The sequence below is a fragment of the Thalassophryne amazonica genome, chromosome 18 (assembly GCF_902500255.1).
Source record: "Thalassophryne amazonica chromosome 18, fThaAma1.1, whole genome shotgun sequence".
Lineage (NCBI taxonomy): Eukaryota > Metazoa > Chordata > Actinopteri > Batrachoidiformes > Batrachoididae > Thalassophryne > Thalassophryne amazonica.
Window position 1 is genome coordinate 53,205,619 of NC_047120.1, and position 25,351 is coordinate 53,230,969.

The following is a 25,351-nucleotide window of genomic DNA, read 5'->3' on the forward strand; positions in this document are numbered from 1 at the left end:
CAGTGCTTTAAAATGGACAAAAAACCCACAGACGCGTGGAAGAAAACGGAAAACAACCATCAAAATGGACAGAAGAATAACCAGAATGGCAAAGGCTCACCCACTGATCAGCTCCAGGATGATCAAAGACAGTCTGGAGTTACCTGTAAGTGCTGTGACAGTTAGAAGACGCCTGTGTGAAGCTAATTTATTTGCAGGAATCCCCCGCAAAGTCCCTCTGTTAAATAAGAGATGTGCAGAAGAGGTTAGAATTTGCCAAAGAACACATCAACTGGCCTAAAGAGAAATGGAGGAATATTTTGTGGACTGATGAGAGTAAAATTGTTCTTTTTGGGTCCAGGGGCCACAGACAGTTTGTGAGACGACCCCCAAACTCTGAATTCAAGCCACACTTCACAGTGAAGACAGTGAAGCATGGTGGTGCAAGCATCATGATATGGGCATGTTTCTCCTACTATGGTGCTGGGCCTATATATCGCATACCAGGTATCATGGGTCAGTTTGGCTATGTCAAAATACTTGAAGAGGTCATGTTGCCTTATGCTGAAGAGGACATGACCTTGAAATGGGTGTTTCAACAAGACAATGACCCCAAGCACACTAGTAAACGAGCAAAATCTTGGTTCCAAACCAACAAAATCAGTGCCTCGCAGATGTGAAGAAATCATGAAAAACTGTGGTTATACAACTAAATACTAGTTTAGTGATTCACAGATTGCTAAAAAAGCAGTTTGAACATAATAGTTTTGTGTTTGTAGCATCAACAGCAGATACTACTATTATTGTGAACAGCCCCTTTTCTACTTTTTTTTTTTACTAATAGCCCAATTTCATAGCCTTAAGAGTGTGCATATCATGGATGCTTGGTCTTGTTGGATTTGTGAGAATCTACTGAATCTATTGGTACCTTGTTTCCCATGTAACAATAAGAAATATACTCAAAACCTGGATTAATCTTTTTAGTCACATAGCACTACTATTATTCTGAACACTAGTGCTCAATGATGTTTCTGTAAACATCTGATAGGTGTTGTATCGTCAATTATCAGGCTATTGCAAACACCTTATATGTAGTTTAAATGCTTTGTTTTGTTTTGTTTTTGCATTTTCTGTTAGATATGTATTTGTCATCTTTTCTCTTGTTAAAGTGGCTGTAGCAGATGGCCACCCACTGTGTCCAGTCTGCTAGAGGTTTCTTCCAGTTAAAAAAAAAAAATCCCCTCAGGTTTTTTTTTAACCTAGCCACTGTCAGTGTTGCTCGTGGGGTAGGTGAGGTAAATTTTCATCAAGCTTTCATCTCTTTAGTTATAAATCAGTGGAATTCTTTACAGCTTATTGGAATCATCTCATTTATGTTTTGTTTAATTGTCTAACATTTCCAGAACACTGAGGATACATCAGGCATTGCAACAGCCTCAACTTTAAAGAAGATGTTATGTAACCTACTCACCTCATAACCCAGTCTCACTGAAGGTCATGGGACTGGGGAATGAAAAGTACATTAATCAATGGGTTTGTGACGGGGTTATGACAATGGGGCGCTTTCGTAACGGGGGCATGAATTCATTTCGTGATGGGGCCACAAAATGTGGGGTGAAGGGGGGGGTCTGGGGGGTTAGGGTTAGCAGGAGGGGAATATTATAAATAACAAAATAAAGGGCCACGAAATGCAGGCACTAAACGTGACGGGGGAACGGAAAAAAACATGAGACCAGGCTGCTTAGTACATTACAGTCCATCTGGAAAGTATTCCAGATTCACGCCGCTTCACTTGTTCCACATTTTGTTATGTTACAGCCTTATTCCAAAATGGAGCGAAATCATTTTTTCCCTCAAAATTCTTCTCACAACACCCCATAATGACAACATGGTTTTATTTTTTTGCAAATTTATTAAAAATAAAAAACAGAAATCACGTGTACATAAATATTCACACCCTTTTCTCAATACTTTATTGATGCACCTTTGGCAGCAATTACAGCCTCAGGTCTTCTTGAATATGATGCCATGAGCTTGGAGCACCTATCTTTGGGCAGTTTTGTCCATTCCTCTTTGCAGCACCTCTCAAGCTCCATTAGGTTGGTCGGGGAGTGTCGGTACACAGCAATTTTCAGATCTCACCCGAGATGTTCAATCACATTCAGGTCTGAGCTCGGGCTGGGCCACTCAAGGACATTTACAGAGTTGTCCTGAAGTCACTCCTTTGATATCTTGGCTGTGTGTTTAGGGTCATTGTCCTGCTGAAAGATAAACCATTAGCCCAGTCTGAGGTCAGCGCTCTGGAGCAGGTTTTCATCCAGGATGTCTCTGTACATTGCTACATTCATCTTTCCCTCAATCCTGACTAATCTCCCAGTTCTTGCCGCTGAAAAACATCCCCACAGCATGATGCTGCCACCACCATGCTTCACTGTAGGGATGGTGCCTGGTTTCCACTAAATGTGATGCCTGGCATTCACACCAGAGTTCAATCTTTGTCTCATCAGACCAGAGAATTTTATTTCTCATGGTCTGAGAGTCCTTCAGGTGCCTTTTTGCAAATTCCAGCTGGGCTGCCATGTGCCTTTTACTAAGGAGTGGCTTCTGTCTGGCCACTCTACCAGACAGGCCTGATTGGTGGATTTCTCCAGAGATGGTTGTCCTTCTGGAAGGTTCTCTCTCCACAGAGGAATGCTGGAGCTCTGACAGAGAGAACATTGGGTTCTTGGTCACCTTCCTGACTAAGGCCCTTCACCCCCGATCACTCAGTTTAGCCGGGTGGCCAGCTCTAGGAAGAGTCCTGATGGATCTGAACTTTTTCCACTTACAGATAATGGAGGCCACTGTGCTCATTGGGACCTTCAAAGCAGCAGAAATATTTCTGTACCCTTCTCCAGATTTGTGCCTCGAGACAGTCCTGACTCAAGTCTACAGACAATTCCTTTGACTTCATGCTTGGTTTGTGCTCTGGCATGCACTGTTAGCTGTGGGACCTTATATGTAGACAGGTGTGTGCTTTTCCAAATCATGTCCAATCAACTGAGTTTACCCCAGGTGGACTCCAATTAAGGTGTAGAAACATCTCAAGGATGATCAGTGGAAACAGGATGCACCTGAGCTCAATTTTAAGCTTCTTAGTAAAGGCTGTGAATACTTATGTACATGTGATTTCTTAGTTTTTTTATTATAATTTTTTTAAATAAATTTGCAACAATTGTAAAAAAAAAATTCACATAGTCATTATGGGGTGTTGTGTGTAGAATTTTGGGGGAGGGGGGGAATTCATTTTAGCCACTTTGGACTAAGGCTGTGACATAATTTCATTTCAATTTATTTCATTTATTTAGTGCCAAATCACAACAAAGTTGCCAGTTTGGTGTGAGATAAACTGGAGAGGATCCATGCTGAGAAAATCTCATTTCTGCTTAAAATCAGGTTCTACTTAAACGTCTTACGGCATATTATTGACCAGTGTTTGTTTCTTGCTGCTTGTTAATACATGAAACAAACTTCAGTCGTCTGCCTTACTGGCCTTTGGCTCATTATGTGGTTGAAGGAAAATGGCGCAGCACCTTTTGTACTCTTACTGCTGCTGTAATTTTTATGAGGCAGAGCTGCACTTTGCTTCGAGCTTCCTGCGGGTAAATGCATCAGCTAAATGCCAAAATATGAATGTTGCTGGTCATTATACATCTATAACATAATGGCTTAGGCTGTATGACTAATCTGACAAACTGCTGCGTAAGTTATTAGTAAACCTGCCCCCCCCCCCCCCAAAAAAAAAAAAAACACACCCAGCCAATCCATAAATGGGAAAGGGGTGGAAAGTGGGTGAAATTGAGTCTACCTGGGTGGAGCAGCTACGTATTGTTTCTGTCTCTGTGAACTTCAAGGAATTGGTTAAAGATATACCTGCAGTTATTATGAAACAATAATATGAAGTCTTATATCACCTCTGCAGGTATGAATGTGTACCCTGCTGCATGCCCTGTGACTGCTGGAATAGGCTTCAGCCCCCATATCTTGATTTGAAATAAGCGGTTGAAGATGAGTGTGTGTGTGTATGGTATGAATGACTTCATAATGAAGCCAAACATAGTCAAAAACACTATTACTGTTACGCAGATGAATAAATTGGACCCCAAAATGCAGACAACCACACACTGACTGGGTGAAATAAGTGATTTTATTTATCAAAGAAGAAGAGTCAGCATCCTAAAGCTAAGGATTTGTCCAAACACACCAAAGTGTACCACAGGCATGGGCGGAGCATGTGGCAAGACTGGACATGGCCAGCACAGGAGGGGTGTGAACAAACTATCAAGGAGTGGATGAATGAGCTGGTCTTTTAAACTGCACAGGAGTAGATGATTGATTACAGGTGTGAGAGCCCAGAAGATCAGCCATGCCCAGCCTAAGACTCACAAGACAAACAGAAAAAGGTCAAATCCTCACAAGACAAACAGAAAAATTACAACCACAATCACAGTTACAGACATATGCATACTTCATGCTTGTACATTTTTATCACGCATAAACACACACAAACCCCAAGAGAGAGTCTGTTGGATTTACATGACTTTAATATGTAAATCAAATGCACATGATGAATGTGTCCAAATAATTTTCTTGTTATTTGGACACAGTCTGATTATGTGAAACAGTGAGCATATTTAAGTCGGGTATTGTTTTGCTCAGTGTCGAGCGCATGATGTGCATAAACCCTCCGATGCCTTTATTATTATTATTATTATTATTATTATCATTATCCCTTTTCCTAACCCACGTGACCACCGATGCTGCCTGCCAACAGAGCCACATCACCTGTGGACATAAATTGATGTTTGCGCAGCACAGAACAGAAAATAAACAGAAATAAACCGCCATCCCTTCACAACGTGGAGTTCAATATGAGAAATTATCAGGGGGTCCTCCCACCCCTCTGTCTTCTGCTCTAATCCGCCCACATGGATCGTCTGAGAGAGAGAGAGAGAGAGAGGAGCATCATCTCCACTGAACCCAGAGAGGAGGCACAAGGAGCTGTCACATTATTTTGAATTCATTTTTGTTTTTGGCCAATAACACAGAGGGAAACCGAGGGGACCTTAATCTGCTTCATTCCATCCGAAAAAGACTCATCCTCCCTTTGCCATCATCAGCATGGTCATAAGTCACATTTGCGTCCAAAGCAGATTCCCGGCACCAGACGCGCGCGCTCCTCTTCCCGTTCGGTAGAACCGGGCGGAAAAACTGGATTTACTACTACTACAGTCCGTAAGAAAGAGCGATCTAACAAAGAAAACTACGCTTTGATTGATTCCTTTCTTTAAGAAAAAAAAAAAAGAAAAAAAAAGGTTGGCGTGCGTGTTTCTGCGCGCACTCGGCAACCAAAAGCAAGTGAGTATTAAACCGTGTCTGTGTATATGTCTGTGGTCTTTTTTTTATTATGATCCTTTTAAATTTCTCTCCTCCTCTTTTTCCCCCGATGATCTGATAACTGCAGCCGTGCAAAAAAAAAAGAAAAAAAAAAAAAGAGGAGCTGCATTCAACAAGTATCGTGTTTTATATACAATAAACTGCGTAAACATTTTGCGTTTGGATGGAGCGCAAATCACGAAGACCGCCATCCCCCCCCCACCTCCTCCTCCTCCTCCTCCTGCACCTCCCAGCATATTTAACATTCTTCTTTGCACAAATGGATGGTGGTTCCTCTTCTGTTTACTAGATCAGAGCAGGTTCTCTGAGAGGAGCGTGCCCGTGCATTCCTCACCGCATCACCGTGCGTGCGTGTGTCTGTGCATGCATGCATTTGTTTGCATGTGCATCCACTGTCTCTCTCTTTGTGTGTGTGTGTGTGTGTGTCCATGCAGCACTGGGTGTTCAGTGTCAAGGCCTGAAATGGAGGTTTGATTTAAAAAAAAAAAAAAAAAGGGGGGGGGGGGTTGCTGGAGGAGAGAGCATCACAGGAGCTGGAGGATGGAGACGTCTAGACGTGGTCTTCTTTCCCCCGTCACATCTTCATCATGTCCCCCTCTGTTTTGCCTCGATCTCCATCCGCATTCTGCTGCATCACACTCCGGTTTCATAACGCCTCTTCTTCCACTTTCCAGCTCCCGTTGTTTTTTTTCTCCCCCTTCTGCCACCTGCCTTCAGTGATCTCCTCATCCTCATCCTACCCTGCCCCCTCCCCCCCAACTCAATCTTGCATTGTAAATCTACAGCTGGTGCTATTTTTAGACTGAGGGTAACCCAGAAAATACCCCTTCCACTTCTGTTTTGGGGAGTGATAGTGGTGGTGGGGTTTAAAAAAAAAATCACCTCTCATCCAGAGATAGTGACATGCTGGTGGTCGTGTGTGTGATTGGTAGTGATGAGGCGAGAAAGGAGGGCGCCGCTGTTTAAGCAGGGAGGGGGTAAATCTATTTCAAGACTGTGATTGAATTACGGGTCTGCCGTGTCCTGAGTTGTGTTCTTGCTTCCGACACTGCTTGTTTGCTCGGCTGTAACGGTTTTCCCATCTCTCATCCTCAAGCCGCAGGATTGAGAACTTCCACCAATTAAATCAAGAAGCTGATCCGGTCCTTCAAGGCCTTGTGTGTTTTCAATCATTTGACCTTGAGGGCCCCATCTTCATTTAAACCGCGCTTTTCTTACTCTGTTCCGCCTCATCACACGGCAAATCCACGCTTCCCTCCCTCGTCCTGGGCGTTGGAGAGTCGAGGCTTGTCTGTGACTTCCCGAGACCTCTTTTATGTCTAATCGGAGGATAGTTAGTTCTTCTGCTTCGTCTTCTATATCATTTCACTGCTGGATCTCAGTGTTTCTAATCATCCAGGAAGGACAGCGTCATTAATTAGACTCCTATGCTGTCCATGAGGCCCAATGGTGCTTGTGCCTGTGCCCAGATAGTATAGCATGAAGTGGATGAGAGACACCAGTCCATCGCAGGTACTTCCTCAGCCAGGACCAGCACCCATTTACAACTCAGTGGACTGGGATGATGCAAATGAAGTGTCTTGAAATCTGACCTAGATCTGTGTTTTGGCACCCATTGAGCCACCTGCTCTCAGAATTAACCAGAAAAAGAGAGGTGAGATGACTGAAGAGACAAAGCAAAGGTGAAAGCTCTTAAAGGGATCATATTGCGCAAATCAGTCTTTATCTACCTTTTTGCATACAGGTGGGAATTATTATGATCTATATTATAATAGCCAAGTGGCCTTTGTGTGTGTGTGTGTATGGCTTTGATCATGCAGAAACCGGGGAGAGGTGACATTTGCCGTTTGGTATGCTTATGTATTTTGGGTCAAGAATGAATGCTGCGAAAACACAAAGTTGATAGGACTAATATTTTTGGAGAAATTAGCAATTATAGCTTGCAAGTAAACAATGGACATTTTGCTGCAATGCATCATGGGAGTTTGGAGTTTTAAATGTTGTTAATGTGGTTCCTGCTAGTTTAACAGTGTTGTTAGTGTTATTGATTTATTGTGTTTTTGTAGTTCAGTTGGTTTAGTTAGTTAATTAGTTTAGTTTTGTTGCTATTACCATAAGTGAGAAGTGTATTGCATTTGATGTGTTACATCACCATCTTTGTTTGTGTCTAAAATTAAAAGCACCTGCTTGCGGCAAAATGTGGAAAAGACAAAAAGCTCTGCGTGTGGGTAACTTCGATCACAGAGAAACTGAAGACAGCTGACATTTGCAGTTTTGTATGCTTATGTATTTTGGGTCAAAGATGAACACCGCCAAAATGGAACGTTGATAGGACAAATATTTTTGGAGAAGCTATGGATATTAGCAAACGATGGTACCTACATTCTGGACTTGCACACCTTTCCAGCAGGGGTGGTAAATCATCTTTATATTAAACGCATGCATGCACGCGTGATTTTATTTAGTAAGTTTGATGTAAATACATAATATAATTATGAATATGTTAAAAATACATGGATGATACAAGAAAGTGAAAATACTTATTTCCATTATGGTTCATTTAAAAATTAAATGACAAAATAGATGTGATAATGATAATAATGAAAATAATAATGATAATAATAGTTTGTTTATGATAACAAGACCTTAAACAATTTATAAATACTTTAAGACAGTTAATTAACATTAAAAATTACGTAATTAACAGGAAATAAAAGGGTTGAGTTCCTCTTCTAAAAAACTTTGAGGTTTAAGCTTCTAAAAACATTCTGGACTCACACGCCATTCCAACTCATTATAGAAACTTTGCATAACTTTTCATCTTGAAAAATGTCAGCTACCTATTTTATAAACACTACCCAATCTAGAACCCATGGATCCCCATGGGCAACGCGCTAGTTTATGTTCAATATCCAAAAAAATTCCACAATTCTACATCTGTAGAAACTCTTTCACTTCAAGTAATATTTAGGCCTGAAACGGCTCTTTATGGAAGTCTATAAAGAGCCGTGACATACATCACAGAAGTGCATTTTTAGACTCTTGCTCGCTCTGGCTGTGTTCCAATTCAGGGGTTGCATACTTCTAAGGCTGCAGTTATCGGCCGCCAGGCAGCATGACTAGACTATCTCATTTTGAAGGCTCTTTGGAAAGTGGCCAACAAATGCAGCCTTCTTTCCCTGAAAACAAAGGATACAACAGGTGTATCCTTCATGACCCAAACAATCCCATGAGTCAGTGAACAGTTTTATTTTATTAGACAAAATAGTTGATAAATGAAAAAAAGACTACTTCACACTCCGTATGTACAGTTATAAATAAGTAATGTTTATGACTAATGTATAAATAAGTATGGAAAAATGATGATTAAACTATGGGTTACACCCGCTATGCTAGGTTTTCACGTTCAGCTATTAAGTTTGCCAGGCGACAGGGTGATAGGGCCGGGAAAAGATAATAAAGAAATAGCAAAATGCTCCGTAGGCTAGAACATCTCATTTCAGAATGGCCTTCACAATCTTGGAAGGTTTGACCTTCATAGGATGCAGCCTTAAAAGGGTGCAGCCCCTGAATTAGGACACCACCTCAGCAGACTCAGCTTGTCCAAAGCTCCTGTCCACTTACAGTAAACAGGTCTTCATTAGCAAACCTAACATGATTATAAAATGTGTAACTGTCTACAATTTATTTTTTTTAACTGCACTCTTTTTTAATGCACCTGATGACCTGATTTAGATGCTGAAAATGTGAATAATATTACATATTTTTGGTACATAGTCTGAGACTTGTAAAGTTGAATCAAAGTGCGGCGTGGTTGATCGCTGACATCCAATTTATTATTTCATGGTGTTTTCTTAATGGCGGCTTCAGAGTTTATTTCTTGGTGGGTCTAGGTGGTGCTTGATTATTTGCTGCACTCAAAAAACAAACAAACAAACTGAAATGCTGGCTTTCATTAAATTTATTTTGTCAACAGGTTTCACAAAAATTGGATTACTTTAGGTAAGAGCAAAATATATTTCATTCCTCTGAGTAAATTACTTGTGTTACTTGAAATAAAAATACACTCACACACTCATCTTCAATTGCTTAGTCCAATTAAGGGTCGCGGGGGGCTTGAGCCTATCCCAGCAGTCATAGAGCGCGAGGCGGGATACACCCAGGACAGGACGCCAGTCTGTCACAGGGCCACAAACAAACAAACAAACACATTCACACCCACTCACACACCTACGGACAATTGAAAGATTCCAATCCATTTAACCCGCATGTCTTTGGATGTGGGAGGAAACCTGAGCACCTGGAGGAAACCCACGCAAACACGGGGAGAACATGCAAACTCCACACAGAATTGGTGGGAATTGAACCCATGACCTTCTCGCTGTGAGGCAACAGTGCTAACCACTAAGCCACCATGCTGCTGAAATAAAAATATTTCAATTGAAAAAAAAATCATGTATTTTAAGAAAAACTAAAAACTAAAAGTTGATATAAAGTGCACAACTCACTTTTTTCACTTATTTCAGTGTTGATAACAAAATCCGTAGTAAATGTGCAAATATGCATTTTAAAGTATGTAATTCACTCATATACCACAAGAGATAGAACTAACAATTGCACAGCCACCCCTTTTGGCAAGACACTTATCGAAATTTGAAAACTCTCGGAAATCTTACAGGCTGAAACATAGAACTCTACAGGTTTAATAAAACTATTAGAGGCTGCTCTCCTTTAGGTGGAGCAATTCTTTTTCAGGCTTTTTGAATGTTGGACTGTCCTCCCGTTTCTCAATGCCCTGGTTCTTAGATCAAGACATTTAACAATAAACAATATTAATCATGCCAGTGCATGAAGCAAATGTAATAATAATAATAAAATATATTTAAATATATACATGTTGCATTTGGTGTGAAGTTACTCAGTTGATTCCAGTTGGTGCATAAGCAGTATCTCATAGGTGCCGTGGCAGCTGTATGGTAAAAAGTCTTGGGGTGGTAGTTTTGGGGGGTAAAAATAAGGACGTTCCAGGTGCCTACCCCATTAGCTTCTTCAGGTTGAGACTTGGACGGCACTGTGCAGTAGATAACCCCTCAGCACCGCACCGTCACCACCCTGCTTGAGTCATCAGTGGACATCCTTACTGCAGCACCTCAGAAGCTGAGTGAGTTGGCATGATATCTGGATCTGCAATCATCTTGGATCATAACTAAGATCCGGGTTTTCAGTGACTTCCTGCTCTCGGCCATCAGAATGTGTGAGTGTTGGAACTTGTTGAGAAATTCACTTACTTCAGCACTAATGTTCACGTCTCCGGTTTCTCTGCCTTTGAGATCAAGATGTGTCTGGGTCTCTGCAGAAAGTATTTTCCCAGACAGACATGTTACTTGAAGCCTTTGCAGAACATTGGTCCAAGTCTTTAGGCTCCTGGTGCTTTCTGCCTTACTGGATGTCTCCGGTACTCTGCCTCTTCAGTTGGAATGACTTTGTGTCAAAGGAAGTATTGCTTTGGAAGATTCAGATGAAGTGTACTAGTTGCAGTGAGAGGGAATGTCAGCTATGGTATTAAGTCCATGTGGTATGTTTCTCTGGGCATGATCCAGCACACAGACACCTCATTGCTGAGGACTGTCACCGCAGCAACTGGAGATGGCCAAGGAGACACCATTATATCACCTAGCTGTGTGGCTACTGTCAGACAGTACAGATAGATCTGTTGCATGTCAGGATGGTTCCCATCCAGGTCAGAGGGTGCTTTGGGTGGATGCAGCAACATGTGGCGCCAAGGCACCTCATCTGGGAGAACCTACAGTACCATTAGGTCACATCCTTGTGCTCCGGCTTCCTCACACATCCAAAGACATACAGGTTAGTTTGGAAACTTTGTGTTTGTGGTCCTGTGACAGACTGGCGTCCTGTCCAGAGTGCACCCCGCCTCACGCCCTATGACTGCTGGGATAGGATCCAGCTTCCAGTGAGCCTTCATTGGAGTAAGCGGTTGAAGAGATCAGTGCAATCCAAAAGCAAGCAAATATATCAAAAAGTAAATATATCACCCCGGTTGGTGACCGACCCCAAATGTTCACCCATGAGGGTGTCATGCATGCAGACCGATGGCTTGTGGAGATCCAGAGCACAGAAGTGATGCTGCTTCTGGTAGATTGCCCATTTTCCTTTCGTCTCTTAATTGATTGGCGATTTAATTCATGTTCTGGGAATTGGCCACTTGTGAGCTTTATTATGATGACAAAATGCTTTGTTTTGCCCATTAGCTGTTTTCAGAGCCAATGTGGATTTGCTCTTTCTCACCACACAATTTCTCCCGCCTTTTCGCCATCGATTCCCCGCCATTTTTCTGCCCTTTTGTTACATCATCTCTCTCTGCGTCTCACCTTTTGTGGGTGGGGTAGCTGTGCCATGAGGTGTGATGACAGCGTAGGGGGGGATGAGGCCTTGTGGTGGTATGACACTGCACTAAAGGTGGGGGGACAACCGCAGTGCTTTCACGCCGCTGCAGTGCCGCCTTCTCTCCTGTTGGGGTCTCCTCAGCACTGGGGAGCCCCGACAGAGGGGAAGAGAGGGAGGTGATGTCGGGATGAGGGAGAGAGAAAAGTGATGTGGATGGAACAGCGTGAAATGTTGTGCTTACATCCTTTGATGAGGCGGCGGGTGGGAAAGATGCCGTTCTCTCTCTCTCTCTCTCTCTCTCTCTCTCTCTCTCTCTCTCTCTCTCTCCCACTCCCCCATTTCCCCCAGTGCCATCTTCACTCATGTTCTCACTGCATTCTTCTTCCCCTCTTCACTTCCATTCAGATTCTTACTGCAGACCTGCACGACCATTCAAAGTTTTTTTTTTTTTTTTTTTTTTGCGAGCGCGCGCCTTTAACCCTCTCCTCACCTTCGCTCCTCCGCTTGCGCATCGCCTTTCCGCGCGCTTCCCTTTCCCTCCTCTCCTGTCACCTCTCTCTGTTTCTCTCCTCTCTCTCCCTCTGTGATTTATTTCTTCTTTTTCTGCCTACTGTCTGTTCCGCATAGTCAGCACTCCTCTAAATTCTTCCCTGTCTCTTTGCGCGCGCGCGCGCTCTCTCTCTGTCTCTCTTTTTCTGGCGTGCGCTCTCCTCCCCTCCCCCAGTTACTGCCACCGGTACCTCACAGTCAATGCATCCCATAATGTCTCCCCCCCCCCCCCCCCCCCCAATTGCTGCAGTGTTTCTTCTAATATATATTAGCGTTAGCGCAGCTTTACGCACCGGCTCCGCGTGCGTCTTCTCGCTCCTCTGTGCCCGCTGCAGATTTACATTCCTCCTCTATAAGATTCATAATGTTATTGTTGAAATTCATGTCTTTTTTTTTTTCCACTGTGCAGCCAGGTGAGTGTGTGTGTGTGTGTGTGTGTGTGTGTGTGTGTGTGTGTGTGTGTGTGTGTACACATGCGTCTCCCTCCCTCCTCTCCCCATGTGTGCGCGGTGTTGAGGCAGCGAGAGCGGAGTGGCGCAGGACATGGTGGCCATGGCAGGAAATGCTGCAGGAAAGGGGGGGGGGGGGAGTCTTTTTTTTTTTTACTGCTCTTCTGTTCCTTCTTTCTTTCTGCTCCTCTCGGTTTTTATTCTCCTCCTGATGCGCATTGACTTGAAACTCTCCTGCTTTTTTCCTCCTGTTTTTTATGAATCCCCACGGGATCTGAAGGTCTTCCTTCATTTAACTCTTAGCATTAACCATCTTTGGCTTTCGTCCTTTTGGCATCCATCCCTCTTTTCCTCCTGATTCTGCTCCTTGGCTGCTCCCCCATCACAGTTTTTTCTTAAAAAAAAAAAGAAGAAGATTCTTCGCATTTATCAAAGTGCTGATGCTTGGCCCTAAAACAAAACATGAAAAAAAAAAAAAATCTGAGCGGTGCTGACATCTTGAAGCTTCAGACGTTCTTATTCTGAACTATAATTTGCTTTTGATGAGATTCTTTTCATTCAAGTTGATTTCAAATCGAAAAGTTTCAAATGATTAATGAAGGGAGCAAACAAACAAGCAAGAAAAAAAAACACAACAAAAAACCTCTGCATCCTCCTAATTTCTGAGTCAGAAAAGGAAATAATAATAATAATAACAATCATAATAATCATAATAATCATAATTATTATTATTCCTGGTTTTATGTCTATGTTAATGTCCTGTAGCAATTTGTATTTCGTTGTAAGCACTTCCAATGGCAATAAAGTAAATTGTGATTCTGAATAATAATTACTATACTTATTTTTTTTTTTGTTTATTTATTTTCAGCCACGCCTCTCTGGGCACAGCTGATTCGGTCAAATCTCAGAAGTGAAGAGGAGAAGGTTCTGATTAGTATATGGCTGGGAGACTGCATGTCTGTGTTTCAGCAAGAAAACCTGTAGTTGTGTCAGGAAGGGTAGCTTATAAAAAACTTGTGCCAAATCCTACTGCGGACGTGTAGTCCTTGTGTTTGAACCAGTGCAGCTGAAAGACAAACAGCTATTTATTGAGTGTTTGATTTCTTGGTTTGTGCTGCCCGTAGTTGCTCAAGATCACCACAGCAGATCCACATTAGGATTTGGCACAGGTTTTACGCCGGATTCCCTTCCTGACGCAAATCCAGTTGTACATGGAGAAATATACCAGCTCCCGATCTTCCTCAGCGGTCTCCCAGCCCGAACTCCTTCACTCCACAGGATCAGGTGCACAGAGCTGCACTGCTGCACATTAAATAGCACTAAACGTCACCGCACGCCCCCTAGAGGCAATCAAAGGAATTTAACCACAGGTACAGGCTTGCAGGTGTTCATGCGTAAAATATTCAGCAGTTAAAAAAATAATACTAAAACATTTGTGTGAACAGTAGTTGGAGTTGCAAATCCTGCACAGCACAAAAAAGAAAAACTTAATAAAAAGTTCAGCACCGTGTTGGCGGACAGTAGAGAGTGTCTCTGTCCATGGTGCTGAAACCTGATCCAGATCCACAAAGCTGAGCTCAGCGCACGGTGCCTGCAAAATGCCCCGTTCTAAATGTTAGTGTTAAACTTCAAACACGTCCTAATTGGATTAAAGCAAACATTCACTGTCATTAAATCTCTTGATATGATTTTAAGCATGTCAGAATGACCAATGCAGGGGTCTTCTTTAGCAGATTGGATGTGTCCTGCAGGAGACATAAAAAAAACCCTGCAGAGTCTTGCACTGAAAAAAGTGAAACATCAGTGCACTTCCTTCAAAGTACAAGTAGGTCAAATGGAAATTGTCACTTCCAGTTTCAATCTGCTGGAATCACTTTACCAAGTCATAAATATACATTGCGAAAAAAAATAGCTGTAACAAATTACATCAATTTTTTAAAGTTGATCCAAAGCATCATTTTTGTCAGTGTGGGATAGTTTTGTAAAAAAAAAAAATCAATGACTTCCTATTTTCCTCATTACTAATCTTAAATTTGAAGTATTCCAACCTAGTTATTTGACTGTATTGTTTTAAGGTTGTATTTAGCGCTCAGCAGCTTTCTGTTTTGGCACCGTTATCCAAATCTGACTGCAGTTTTCCTCATCTAAGCAAATCTTACCTGAATCTTTCGTCTTTCTCCGAGATCTTCAAACAAACAAACACAAAGAAGTGCAAATCAAAGAAAGTGGTTGCCAAAATGACAACAAAATAAACTTTTTCCACACAGAAAAGTCGTTTTATGCACAAAAAAGTAATGAAATCATCAGAGTAGAACTCTATTAGGAGGAAAAGAAGAAGAAGAAGAAGAAAAAAAAAAAAAACCAGGGGAAAAAACTACAAGTGTCCCATATGAGAGGATGGAAAAGATTTAAGCCAAAGTGAATGAAGCTGACTTTGGAGCAAGGAGGAAGAGGGAGAAATGGAAGGAAAGGAGCACATCCGAGTGAACTGCAGTGAAGAGAAGGATGCAGAAAGAGCAGAAGTGGAGAGGAAGAAGGAAAGAGAGGCACCATCCTCTCCTTCAATGAAATGTGATTCCTTTATGCGGAATAGGAGAGCAAGAGAGTTAGAGCCGAGTAGGAATGTGTGGGGTGAGGAGGGGGAGAGACAGGAGGAGAGAGGTGTGAAGAGGGAGGGGAGCAGGAGAGTGGTGCATTTAACTGACGAAGGTTTATAACACATATGGTGCATGGAGGGATTTCTGCTCTGTGCTGCTTTGGTTTTTTGGAGGCCGGGGGGTGGGGTGGGGGTGGGGGAGTTTGATGCTACACATCAGGGAGATGGTGTGACCTCACCGACAGTATGAGCAAATAAATATGGTGCTTTTGTTTTTTTTTAACTGCAGCAGAATCCATTCATTTTTATAGCTCACTGTCCTTTTGGATGCCCCCCTCTTCCTCCCCTCACACTCTCTTTCACTCCTTCACCCCCTCCCCCTCTCCTCGTGTGCTCTCTGCTCACCGCAAACGAGGAAAAAACATTCACACGTGAGACTCAGGCATCACTCTTCCTTCCTTCCTTCCTTCCTTCCTTCCTTCCTTCCTTCCTTCCTTCCTTCCTTCCTTCCTTCCTTCCTTCCTTCCTTCCTTCCTTCCTTCCTTCCTTCCTTCCTTCCTTCCTTCCTTCCTATGCATGGACACATATCACTCAAAAAAAGACTCATTGGATGAACTCAATTCAGTTATGTGCAGGATTTCCATCTTAAATGTATGTAGCGCCAACTCAAAAAGCACATCCATGCAAGATAATTTAATTTAATTAAGTTGGGACTACACATTTAGATGGAACTCCAATCCAATGAGTCAGTTTTTTGAGTGACATGCACAGATGATCATAAAACAAATTGACATTTCTGCATTGCATGAATGTGTAATTTTACTGTTGCTGGTTTTAAAAACTCTTCTTTTGTGGGATTTACTCAACAAATACTTTTTTTCTTAAGTGTAATTGAATCACTTCTGTTATTTCAGTGAAATGTGTTTTGGCAGGTTAATTCGACGGCTTTTTGTTGAGTCAACGCAACCCAGTCTCACGGCAGGTTGTGGGACTTTTGGGAAGGAAAAGTACATTAATCTGTGGGTTCGTGACGGGGTTACGACAATGGGGTGCTTTTTGTAATGGGGGCATGAATTTATTTTGTGGTGGGGACCACAAAATGTGGGGTGAAAGGGGGGTCTGGGGGAGTCATGTCAACGTTGGAGGAGGGTACACACTTTCGTTATAGTTATGGTTAGAGTTAGGAGGAGGGGAAGATTATAAATAGCAAAATCAAAAAAAGGTCATGAAACACGGGCACTAAACGTGATGGGGGCACAGAAAAAAAAAAAACAAAAACGTCAGACCGGGCTGCATTATTGAGTAGAAAGCAGCAGATTGTCCCTTTAAGGCGCTGCATTCCCATGTTGGCTGTAAGTGGCAGACGGTAAACCGATCATTCTGTCGATGTCAGTGAAATGTTGACAGAAAAATATGGCACTTGCCATGAAAAATTACAATTTTTCAAGTTTTCCTGCCTGGTGCAGCAAGAAGGACAAAGCGGACAAATACTGTTTATCGTTAATGCTGAGAACAGACAGGCAGGGAGAGATGGATTATTTAAGTGCAGAGAATCCACCTATTTTAATCAGGTAAATGTGAATCATTTGTGTGGTATTTGTAGAGAGTATTAATCTATAACCTCACGAAATTTAACTTTTTAAGTGTGAGGGCCACATACAGTATACTGAGTTGAATATACTCAATTAACTCATGTAAAATTCATTTGATTTCATTAAAAAATGAAGTACTTTCAGAGTTACTTAACACAGTTGCGTGGAACCACTTGACAATTTTTTTTAAAGTAAATCTAAAATTTTTTTTTGAGTGAATGGTGTGTTGGTGGGGGGCTAGGAGGGTGTGCATGTAGCATGCACATGAAGTGATTGGGGAAAGAGATCCCCACTTTTATGCAGTGCTTCCCAATCTTGGTCCCCATGCCCAAAGTACTGTATATAGGGCCGTTTGTGATATTGTCACGAAAATGGGGCGCTTTCGTCAGGGGGGCATGAAATGTGGGGTGACGGGGGCGGTTGGTTAGGGTTAGGGGAAGAGAGACACGTATGGTTAGAGTTAGGACAAAGATTATGAATAGTAAAATAATAAAAAATAATAAAAAACCGTGTCACAGAAAGTGCCCCATTTTCGTGATGGGGGTACGAAAAAAACACATGAGACTGGGCTGCATTTGTCCCTCATCTATACTCAAACCAGATCAGCTCAGTCAGGTGTTTTCAACCAATCAACAGCTGGCTGAACAATGTGGCACACCTGGTTTGGCTCATTATGTGGTCAGGGACTTTGGGTGCCGAGTACCAGGATTGGGAACCACTGCTTTAATCCATTCTCATTTCGAATCCCTTCTCTTATTACACACACAACCAAGGGAAGGAGGCAGGGTCACTGCAGGTGTGTGTCTCCGGGCTAATTAAGGAAGGGAATTCCAGATCAATTTCGAGATTGTTGGATGAGAGAGAGAGAGAGAGAGAGAGCGCATGAAAGTTGTTTAAAAAAAGACTCGGTGACATGACATTAAGGGTGAGAGCGCTGCAAAAATCTCTGAGGGTGTCAACATGTGGGATGCTGACTCACGATTGCGCGCTCGTCACCTGTTTTCGCGCGTGTTGAAGGTCACCGCGCGTCCTTCAGTGCGTAATTGTGCAATGTTGATGATCCAAATCTCGCTTCTGCTAAAATATGTGCCCTTTCTCTCCCCCCTCTCTTTCTCTCTCTCTTTCCCCGCAGACTCCTCAGACTCCTCCTCCCTCCTCCTCCTCCTCCTCCCTTCGGTTTCTCTCATCCTCTCCCTCCCCGCCTCCCCCCACCCCCCGGTCCTCTATGCTCAGTTCGGTGTGTGTATCCTCTTTCAAAGGGCGCAAGGGTGGGAACAAGTCGTCCAACAAAGCATGTTACAGCGCAGACATGACTTGTCCGTTGGAAAGCGAGAAAATTGTGATAAACTGCGGCGGGGTGCGGCACGAGACCTACCGGAGCACCCTAAAAACGTTGCCCGGCACGCGCTTGTCGTGGCTCACTGAGCCGGACGCCTTCAGCAACTTCGACTACGACCCCAAATTGGACGAGTTCTTCTTCGATCGCCACCCGTCAGTCTTCTCCTTCATCCTGAACTATTACCGCACCGGGAAGTTGCATTGTCCCAACGACGTGTGCGGACCCTTGTTCGAGGAGGAGCTGGCCTTCTGGGGCATCGATGAGACGGACGTGGAGGCGTGCTGCTGGATGAATTACCGGCAGCACCGGGATGCGGAGGAGGCGCTGGACAGCTTCGAGACGCCGGAACCGGACGCGCCGGACGACGATCCCGCACTCGGGGGTGCGGATGGAGACTTGAAAAGACTGTGCATGCAGGAAGACGCAAGGAAAGCGGGCTGGTGGAAAACCTGGCAACCCAAAATATGGGCGCTCTTTGAAGATCCCTACTCCTCCAAATATGCTCGGGTGAGTTCCTCCTACAGGAGCCAACTTGTTTCTATATTTTCAGCCTTAAAACTTCTGCTTTTTGTGTATTTTAAAATATTTTAAAGGTGTTTTGTGCGTTCCAGAGATGCGCTGCAGTCCGATTACATATAGCGCGCAGGATATAGGCTTGCTGATGTTGAATATTTAATGCTGATAGGAAAAAACGGAAGCTGGTATGACAGGTGTGCATGTTGATGCTCTTATGAAAAATTTTTGTCACCCCTACATTGCATTATTTTGATGTTTGTGCAGGTTGAACACACATGGCACGCTTCAGTGACAGCTGCCCCCTGTCCCATTTGAATCTAAATGTCATGCACAGGCGACAGCAGCAGGTGTACGAGTAACAAGTATCCTCGATTGTGCAAACAGTTGCACACGGAAAATCCTCCAGTTAAACACAAACGGCTGCCTGATTTGAAGTGCTTTTGAACACAGCAGTTTGATCATCCTTGTCTGCAGATGTGATGCTGATGCTGCTGCATGCTGGATGCTGGTGAATGTTTCGAAGGTGTGTTAAAAAAATGCCCCCACCATTTGCACATTCTGCACGCCACCTTTTCTCAGGCCGCCTCCAGCTTTTCTGCTCTCACCGGACCTGGGATTTATGCAGGAAGTGTTGCTCTAACTGTCACGGTTATAGATCCCAGTCAGGTTGATCTCTCCCCATCCCAGCTCTGGCTGCTGCACCTTTAAACCAGCTCATTCAAGCAAACTGCACAATGGATCTTCAAATGCTGCACAGCCAAGCCAGTGCATGTGTGGAAAATTATGCTTTAAAATGCATGTGGGGGAAACAAGTGATGCTGGATTGTGAGTGCTGCATTATTACCCCAGATACAGGCTAAAATGTGCTGCTGCCTAGTTGCTAGAATGCGTATATGATGTAATTTACAGTTTAACTCTATAGCAACTGTTTACAGCAGTCAAGATCTCATGAATCATGCAATAACTCGCACGGTTTTGACTGCAGCTTGATTCCTTGCACAGCACTGGCACCGTTTGTCCTGTCCCGGCATGCCAGAAGGTTTTAGACCTTTGCCCACCATGAGAGATGCAAATATCAAGAAAGACAGAGAGGATATAAAGCGGGCAGAGGGACGCTTTGATGTGAAAATGCATGGGGTGAGGGTGGGGGTGGAGGGTTATTTGTTGTGATGTTGTGCACATGTTGCAATCGGAATGATTGACGTGCAGAATTTTGGTGATTTTGCATCCATGTATGTGCATGTGCACGCTGGTGTCTGTGCTGGCTTTTCTGCTGCAGTAGACACAGTGAGAAAGAAAGAGAGAGGAGAGAAGGTGTTGGGGGGAGGAATAGGCAGAGCAGGAGAAATGGAGAAAGGGTGAGATAGCAGAGGAGGGAAGGGAGGTTGAGAGGGACAAGGCCAGAGGCGAAGAAGAGTTGAATAGGGAGGGCGATGGGGGGAGGCGACCCTCGTCTCAGCATCTTCGATTAACTGCCAGCATCCAATCTTCCTCCTCTGGTCTCCCTGATTGATATTTTATTGATTACCTTCTGTATTTGTCTGTTTTTTTTCTCTCACCACTTTAAACGGGAGAACGTCTAAAGGAATCCGTAATTGTTCTAATCTATCGGACAGCGACTTTGTTTGTCTGTTTGATGAGGTGTTATACAATACAGTTTGCATCTGATTTCTTTATCGATCCGTGTCCGCTCGACACAGATCTACAAAGAAGCCAGCCAAGAAGTCACTGGTGTTGCGTCAAAGGATGTTTGACAGATCTGATTTGACCAATTTCACCCCCCCCCCCCGCCTTTTTTTTGGACTGATGGACATGAGCTTAATGATTTTATTCTTGTTATTCTCTGATTGGTGTTTTTAACACTTAAATAGACACAGTACAATATGATATAAACACTCCTCATTCCGTCGTTTGATAGTCATAGTTAGAAGTCACTTTGAAATCATTCATCATTTGAAAAAAATATAAGTGTTGTAATTACTGAAATCACAGCAGGGCTACAACTAATGAATAGTTCATAGTTATAGTCTAAAATGTCAGAAAAGATACGTTAAGAGAATTCCCAATTCAGTTTAGGACAACAGGACACCCCCACTTGCTGTTTTTAAAAAAAAAGATCCAACAAGCTATTGAATATACACGAAGAAAGAACCAACTTAAAATGTTGTTAATTAAGTTGTTTGAACTTAAGTTAGTAAGTTAGCTCTCTAACTCTAACTTACAAACTTAAACTGAAACAACTTCATTTAGATGTTACCAATTGAAACAATTCATTTAAGTTGGTTCAACTATTATCTTGATGTACAATGATTAAAAATGGAGTCAATAATGCAACTACTTAAGGTGAAGTTTTCTTGACAAGTCACTTAAAATGGTCAAAATAGTTTATTGCTTTTATATTTCTGGAGGCGCCCAAGTGTGAGGCGTCCGGGATGAAAATCAGCATCTCCAAATCCGAGGCCATGGTTCTCGACCGGAAAAAGGTGCTTTGCTCTCTTCAGGTCGGTGGAGTGTCCTTGCCTCAAGTGGAGGAGTTTAAGTATCTCGGGGTCTTATTCACGAGTGAGGGACGGATAGAGCGTGAGATCGATAGACGGCTCAGTGCAGCGTCTGCAGTGATGCGGTCGCTGTATCGGACCGTCGTGGTGAAGAGAGAGCTGAGTAGGGGGGCAAAGCTCTCGATTTACCTATCGATCTACGTTCCGATCCTCACCTATGGTCATGAGATTTGGCTCATGACCAAAAGAACGAGATCGCGGGTACAAGCGGCCGAGATGAGTTTCCTCCGCAGGGTGGCAGGGCGCTCCCTTAGAGATAGGGTGAGGAGCTCGGTCACTCGGGAGGCGCTCGGAGTCGAGCCGCTGCTCCTCCACGTCGAAAGGAGTCAGTTGAGGTGGCTCGGGCATCTTTTCCGGATGCCCCCTGGACGCCTCGCTGGAGAAGTGTTCCGGGCACGTCCCATTGGGAGGAGGCCCCGGGGAAGACCCAGGACACGCTGAAAGGATTACATCTCTCGGCTGGCTTGGGAATGCTTTGGGGTTCCCCCGGAGGAGCTGGGGGAGGTGTGTATGGATCGGGAGGTCTGGGCGGCTTTGCTTGAGCTGCTGCCCCCGCGACCCGACTCCGGATAAAGCGGAAGAAAATGGATGGGTGGATGGATATATATATATATATATATATATATATATATATATATATATATATATATACGAGGTCTGTCAATAAAGCAACGGTCCTTTTTATTTTTTTCAAAAACTATATGGATTTCATTCATATGTTTTTACATCAGACATGCTTGAACCCTCGTGCGCATGCGTGAGTTTTTCCACGCCTGTCGGTGACGTCATTCGCCTGTGAACACTCCTTGTGGGAGGAGTCGTCCAGCCCCTCGTCGGAATTCCTTTGTCTGAGAAGTTGCTGAGAGACTGGCGCATTGTTTGATCAAAATTTTTTCTAAACCTGTGAGACACATCGAAGTGGACACGGTTCGAAAAATTAAGCTGGTTTTCAGTGAAAATTTTAACGGCTGATGAGAGATTTTGAGGTGATTCTGTTGCTTTAAGGACTTTTCACGGTGCGAGACGTCGCGCTGCGCTCTCAGGCGGCGTCATCAGCCTGTTCAAGCTGAAAACCTCCACATTTCAGGCTCTATTGATCCAGGACGTCATGAGAGAACAGAGAAGTTTCAGAAGAAGTCGATTTCAGCATTTTATCCGGATATTCCACTGTTAAAGGAGATTTTTTTTAATGAAAGACGTGCGGACGGGTCCGCGCGTCGGGACGCAGCCGACGCTGTGCGGCGGCACAGGAAAAACACCTCCGTGTTGATAACCATTTGTAAAATCCAGGCGGCTTTTGATGGCTTTCAGTGGAGTGAGTATATGAGAAATTGTTTAACAGCAGGACATGTTCCAACTTGTCCTTAAGGCTTTCAACAGAGGTGTTTTTCCTGTGGCGGAGCGTCGCGTCGGCTGCGAGCCGACGTGCGGACCCGTCCGCACGTCTTTCATTAAAAAAATCTCCTTTAACAGTGGAATATCCGGATAAAATGCTGAAACCTACTTCTTCTGAAACTTCTCTGTTCTCTCACGACGTCCTGGATCAACAGAGCCTGAAATGTGGAGGTTTTCAGCTTGAACAGGCTGACGACGGCGCCTGAGAGCGCAGCGCGACGTCTCGCACCGTGGGAAGTCCTTAAAGCAACAGAATCACCTCAAAATCTCTCATCAGCCGTTAAAATTTTCACTGAAAACCAGCTTAATTTTTCAAACCGTGTCCACTTTGATGTGTCTCACAGGTTTAGAAAAAATTTTGATCAAACAACGCGCCAGTCTCTCAGCAACTTCTCAGACAAAGGAATTCCGACGAGGGGCTGGACGACTCCTCCCACAAGGAGTGCTCACAGGCGAATGATGTCACCGACAGGCGTGGAAAAACTCACGCATGCGCACAAGGGTTCAAGCATGTCTGACGTAAAAACATATGAATGAAATCCATATAGTTTTTGAAAAAAATAAAAAGGACCGTTACTTTATTGACAGCCCTCGTATATATATATATATATATATATATATATATATATATATATATATATATATATATAATTACTAAAATAACAGCAGGGCTACAAGTAGTGAATATGTTCATAGTTATAGTGTAAAATGTTAGAAAAATGTTTTAAAAGAATTCCCAATTCAGTTTAGGACAACAGGACATCCCCACTTGCTGTTTTTAAAAAAGATCCAACAACCTATTGAATATACACGAAGAAGGAAACAACTTAAAATGTTGTTTCAATTAGTAACACCTGAAGGAATTAAGTTGTTTGAACTTAAGTTAGTAAGTTAGATCTGCAACTCTAACTTACAAACTTAAACTGAAACAACTTCATTTAGATGTTACTAATTGAAACAATTCATTTAAGTTGGTTCAACTATTATCTTTTTTCAATGTACGATAATTAAAAATGGAGTCAATAATGCAAATACTTAAGGTGAAGTTTTCTTGACAAGTTACATAAAATGGTCAAAATAGTTTATTGTTTTTATATTTCTGGACTTATTTAGTAACCATTCTACCATTTTGGCTCTTGATATATATATATATATATATATATATATATATATATATATATATATATATATATATATATATATATATATATATATATATATATATATATATATAAACGCAACACGTTTGGTTTTGCTCCCATTTTGTATGAGATGAACTCAAAGATCTAAAACTTTTTCCACATACACAATATCACCATTTCTCTCAAATATTGTTCATAAACCAGTCTAAATCTGTGATAGTGAGCACTTCTCCTTTGCTGAGATAATCCATCCCACCTCACAGGTGTGCCATATCAAGATGCTGATTAGACACCATGATTAGTGCACAGGTGCGCCTTAGACTGCCCACAATAAAAGGCCACTCTGAAAGGTGCAGTTTTATCACACAGCACAATGCCACAGATGTCGCAAGATTTGAGGGAGCATGCAGTTGGCATGCTGACAGCAGGAATGTCAACCAGAGCTGTTGCTCGTGTATTGAATGTTCATGTCTCTACCATAAGCCGTCTCCAAAGTCGTTTCAGAGAATTTGGCAGTACATCCAACCAGCCTCACAACCGCAGACCATGTGTAACCACACCAGCCCAGGACCTCCACATCCAGCATGTTTACCTCCAAGATCGTCTGAGACCAGCCACTCGGACAGCTGCTGAAACAATCGGTTTGCATAACCAAAGAATTTCTGCACAAACTGTCAGAAACCGTCTCAGGGAAGCTCATCTGCATGCTCGTCGTCCTCATCGGGGTCTCGACCTGACTCCAGTTCGTCGTCGTAACCGACTTGAGTGGGCAAATGCTCACATTCGCTGGCGTTTGGCACGTTGGAGAGGTGTTCTCTTCACGGATGATGCGAAGGAGATGTGTTGCACTGCATGAGGCAAATGGTGGTCACACCAGATACTGACTGGTATCCCCCCCAATAAAACAAAACTGCACCTTTCAGAGTGGCCTTTTATTGTGGGCATTCTAAGGCACACCTGTGCACTAATCATGGTGTCTAATCAGCATCTTGGTATGGCACACCTGTGAGTTGGGATGGATTATCTCAGCAACGGAGAAGTGCTCACTATCACAGATTTAGACTGGTTTGTGAACAATATTTGAGGGAAATGGTGATATTGTGTATGTGGAAAAAGTTTTAGATCTTTGAGTTCATCTCATACAAAATGGGAGCAAAACCAAAAGTGTTGCGTTTATATTTTTGTTGAGTATATATATATATATATATATATATATATGTATACAAGGTCTATTAGAAAAGTATCCGACCTTATTATTTTTTTCAAAAACCATATGGATTTGAATCACGTGTGATTACATCAGACATGCTTGAACCCTCGTGGGCATGCGAGAGTTTTTTCACGCCTGTCGGTTACGTCATTCACCTGTGGGCAGTCTTTGAGTGAGGAGTCGTC

General features: G+C 43.0%; 1 protein-coding gene across 9 annotated transcripts in view; it reads left to right on the forward strand.

The window, feature by feature from the left end:
• The first annotated feature begins 18,191 nt into the window (after positions 1-18,191).
• The window catches only part of LOC117530735 (potassium voltage-gated channel subfamily C member 1-like), a 121,389-nt gene continuing 114,229 nt past the window's right edge, over positions 18,192-25,351 (forward strand). For 4 of the 9 annotated variants that reach the window (XR_004566439.1, XM_034193637.1, XM_034193639.1 and 1 more), the window contains exon 1: positions 18,193-18,852. Coding sequence is in view for 8 of the 9 variants with exons in the window: in XM_034193637.1 (XP_034049528.1) it covers positions 18,232-18,852 (621 nt within the window). In the remaining variant the exon portion in view is untranslated. Of the gene's footprint in view, positions 18,853-25,351 lie in introns of all 9 variants that reach the window. The other 5 variants (XM_034193640.1, XM_034193642.1, XM_034193641.1 and 2 more) reach the window with 3 other exon arrangements.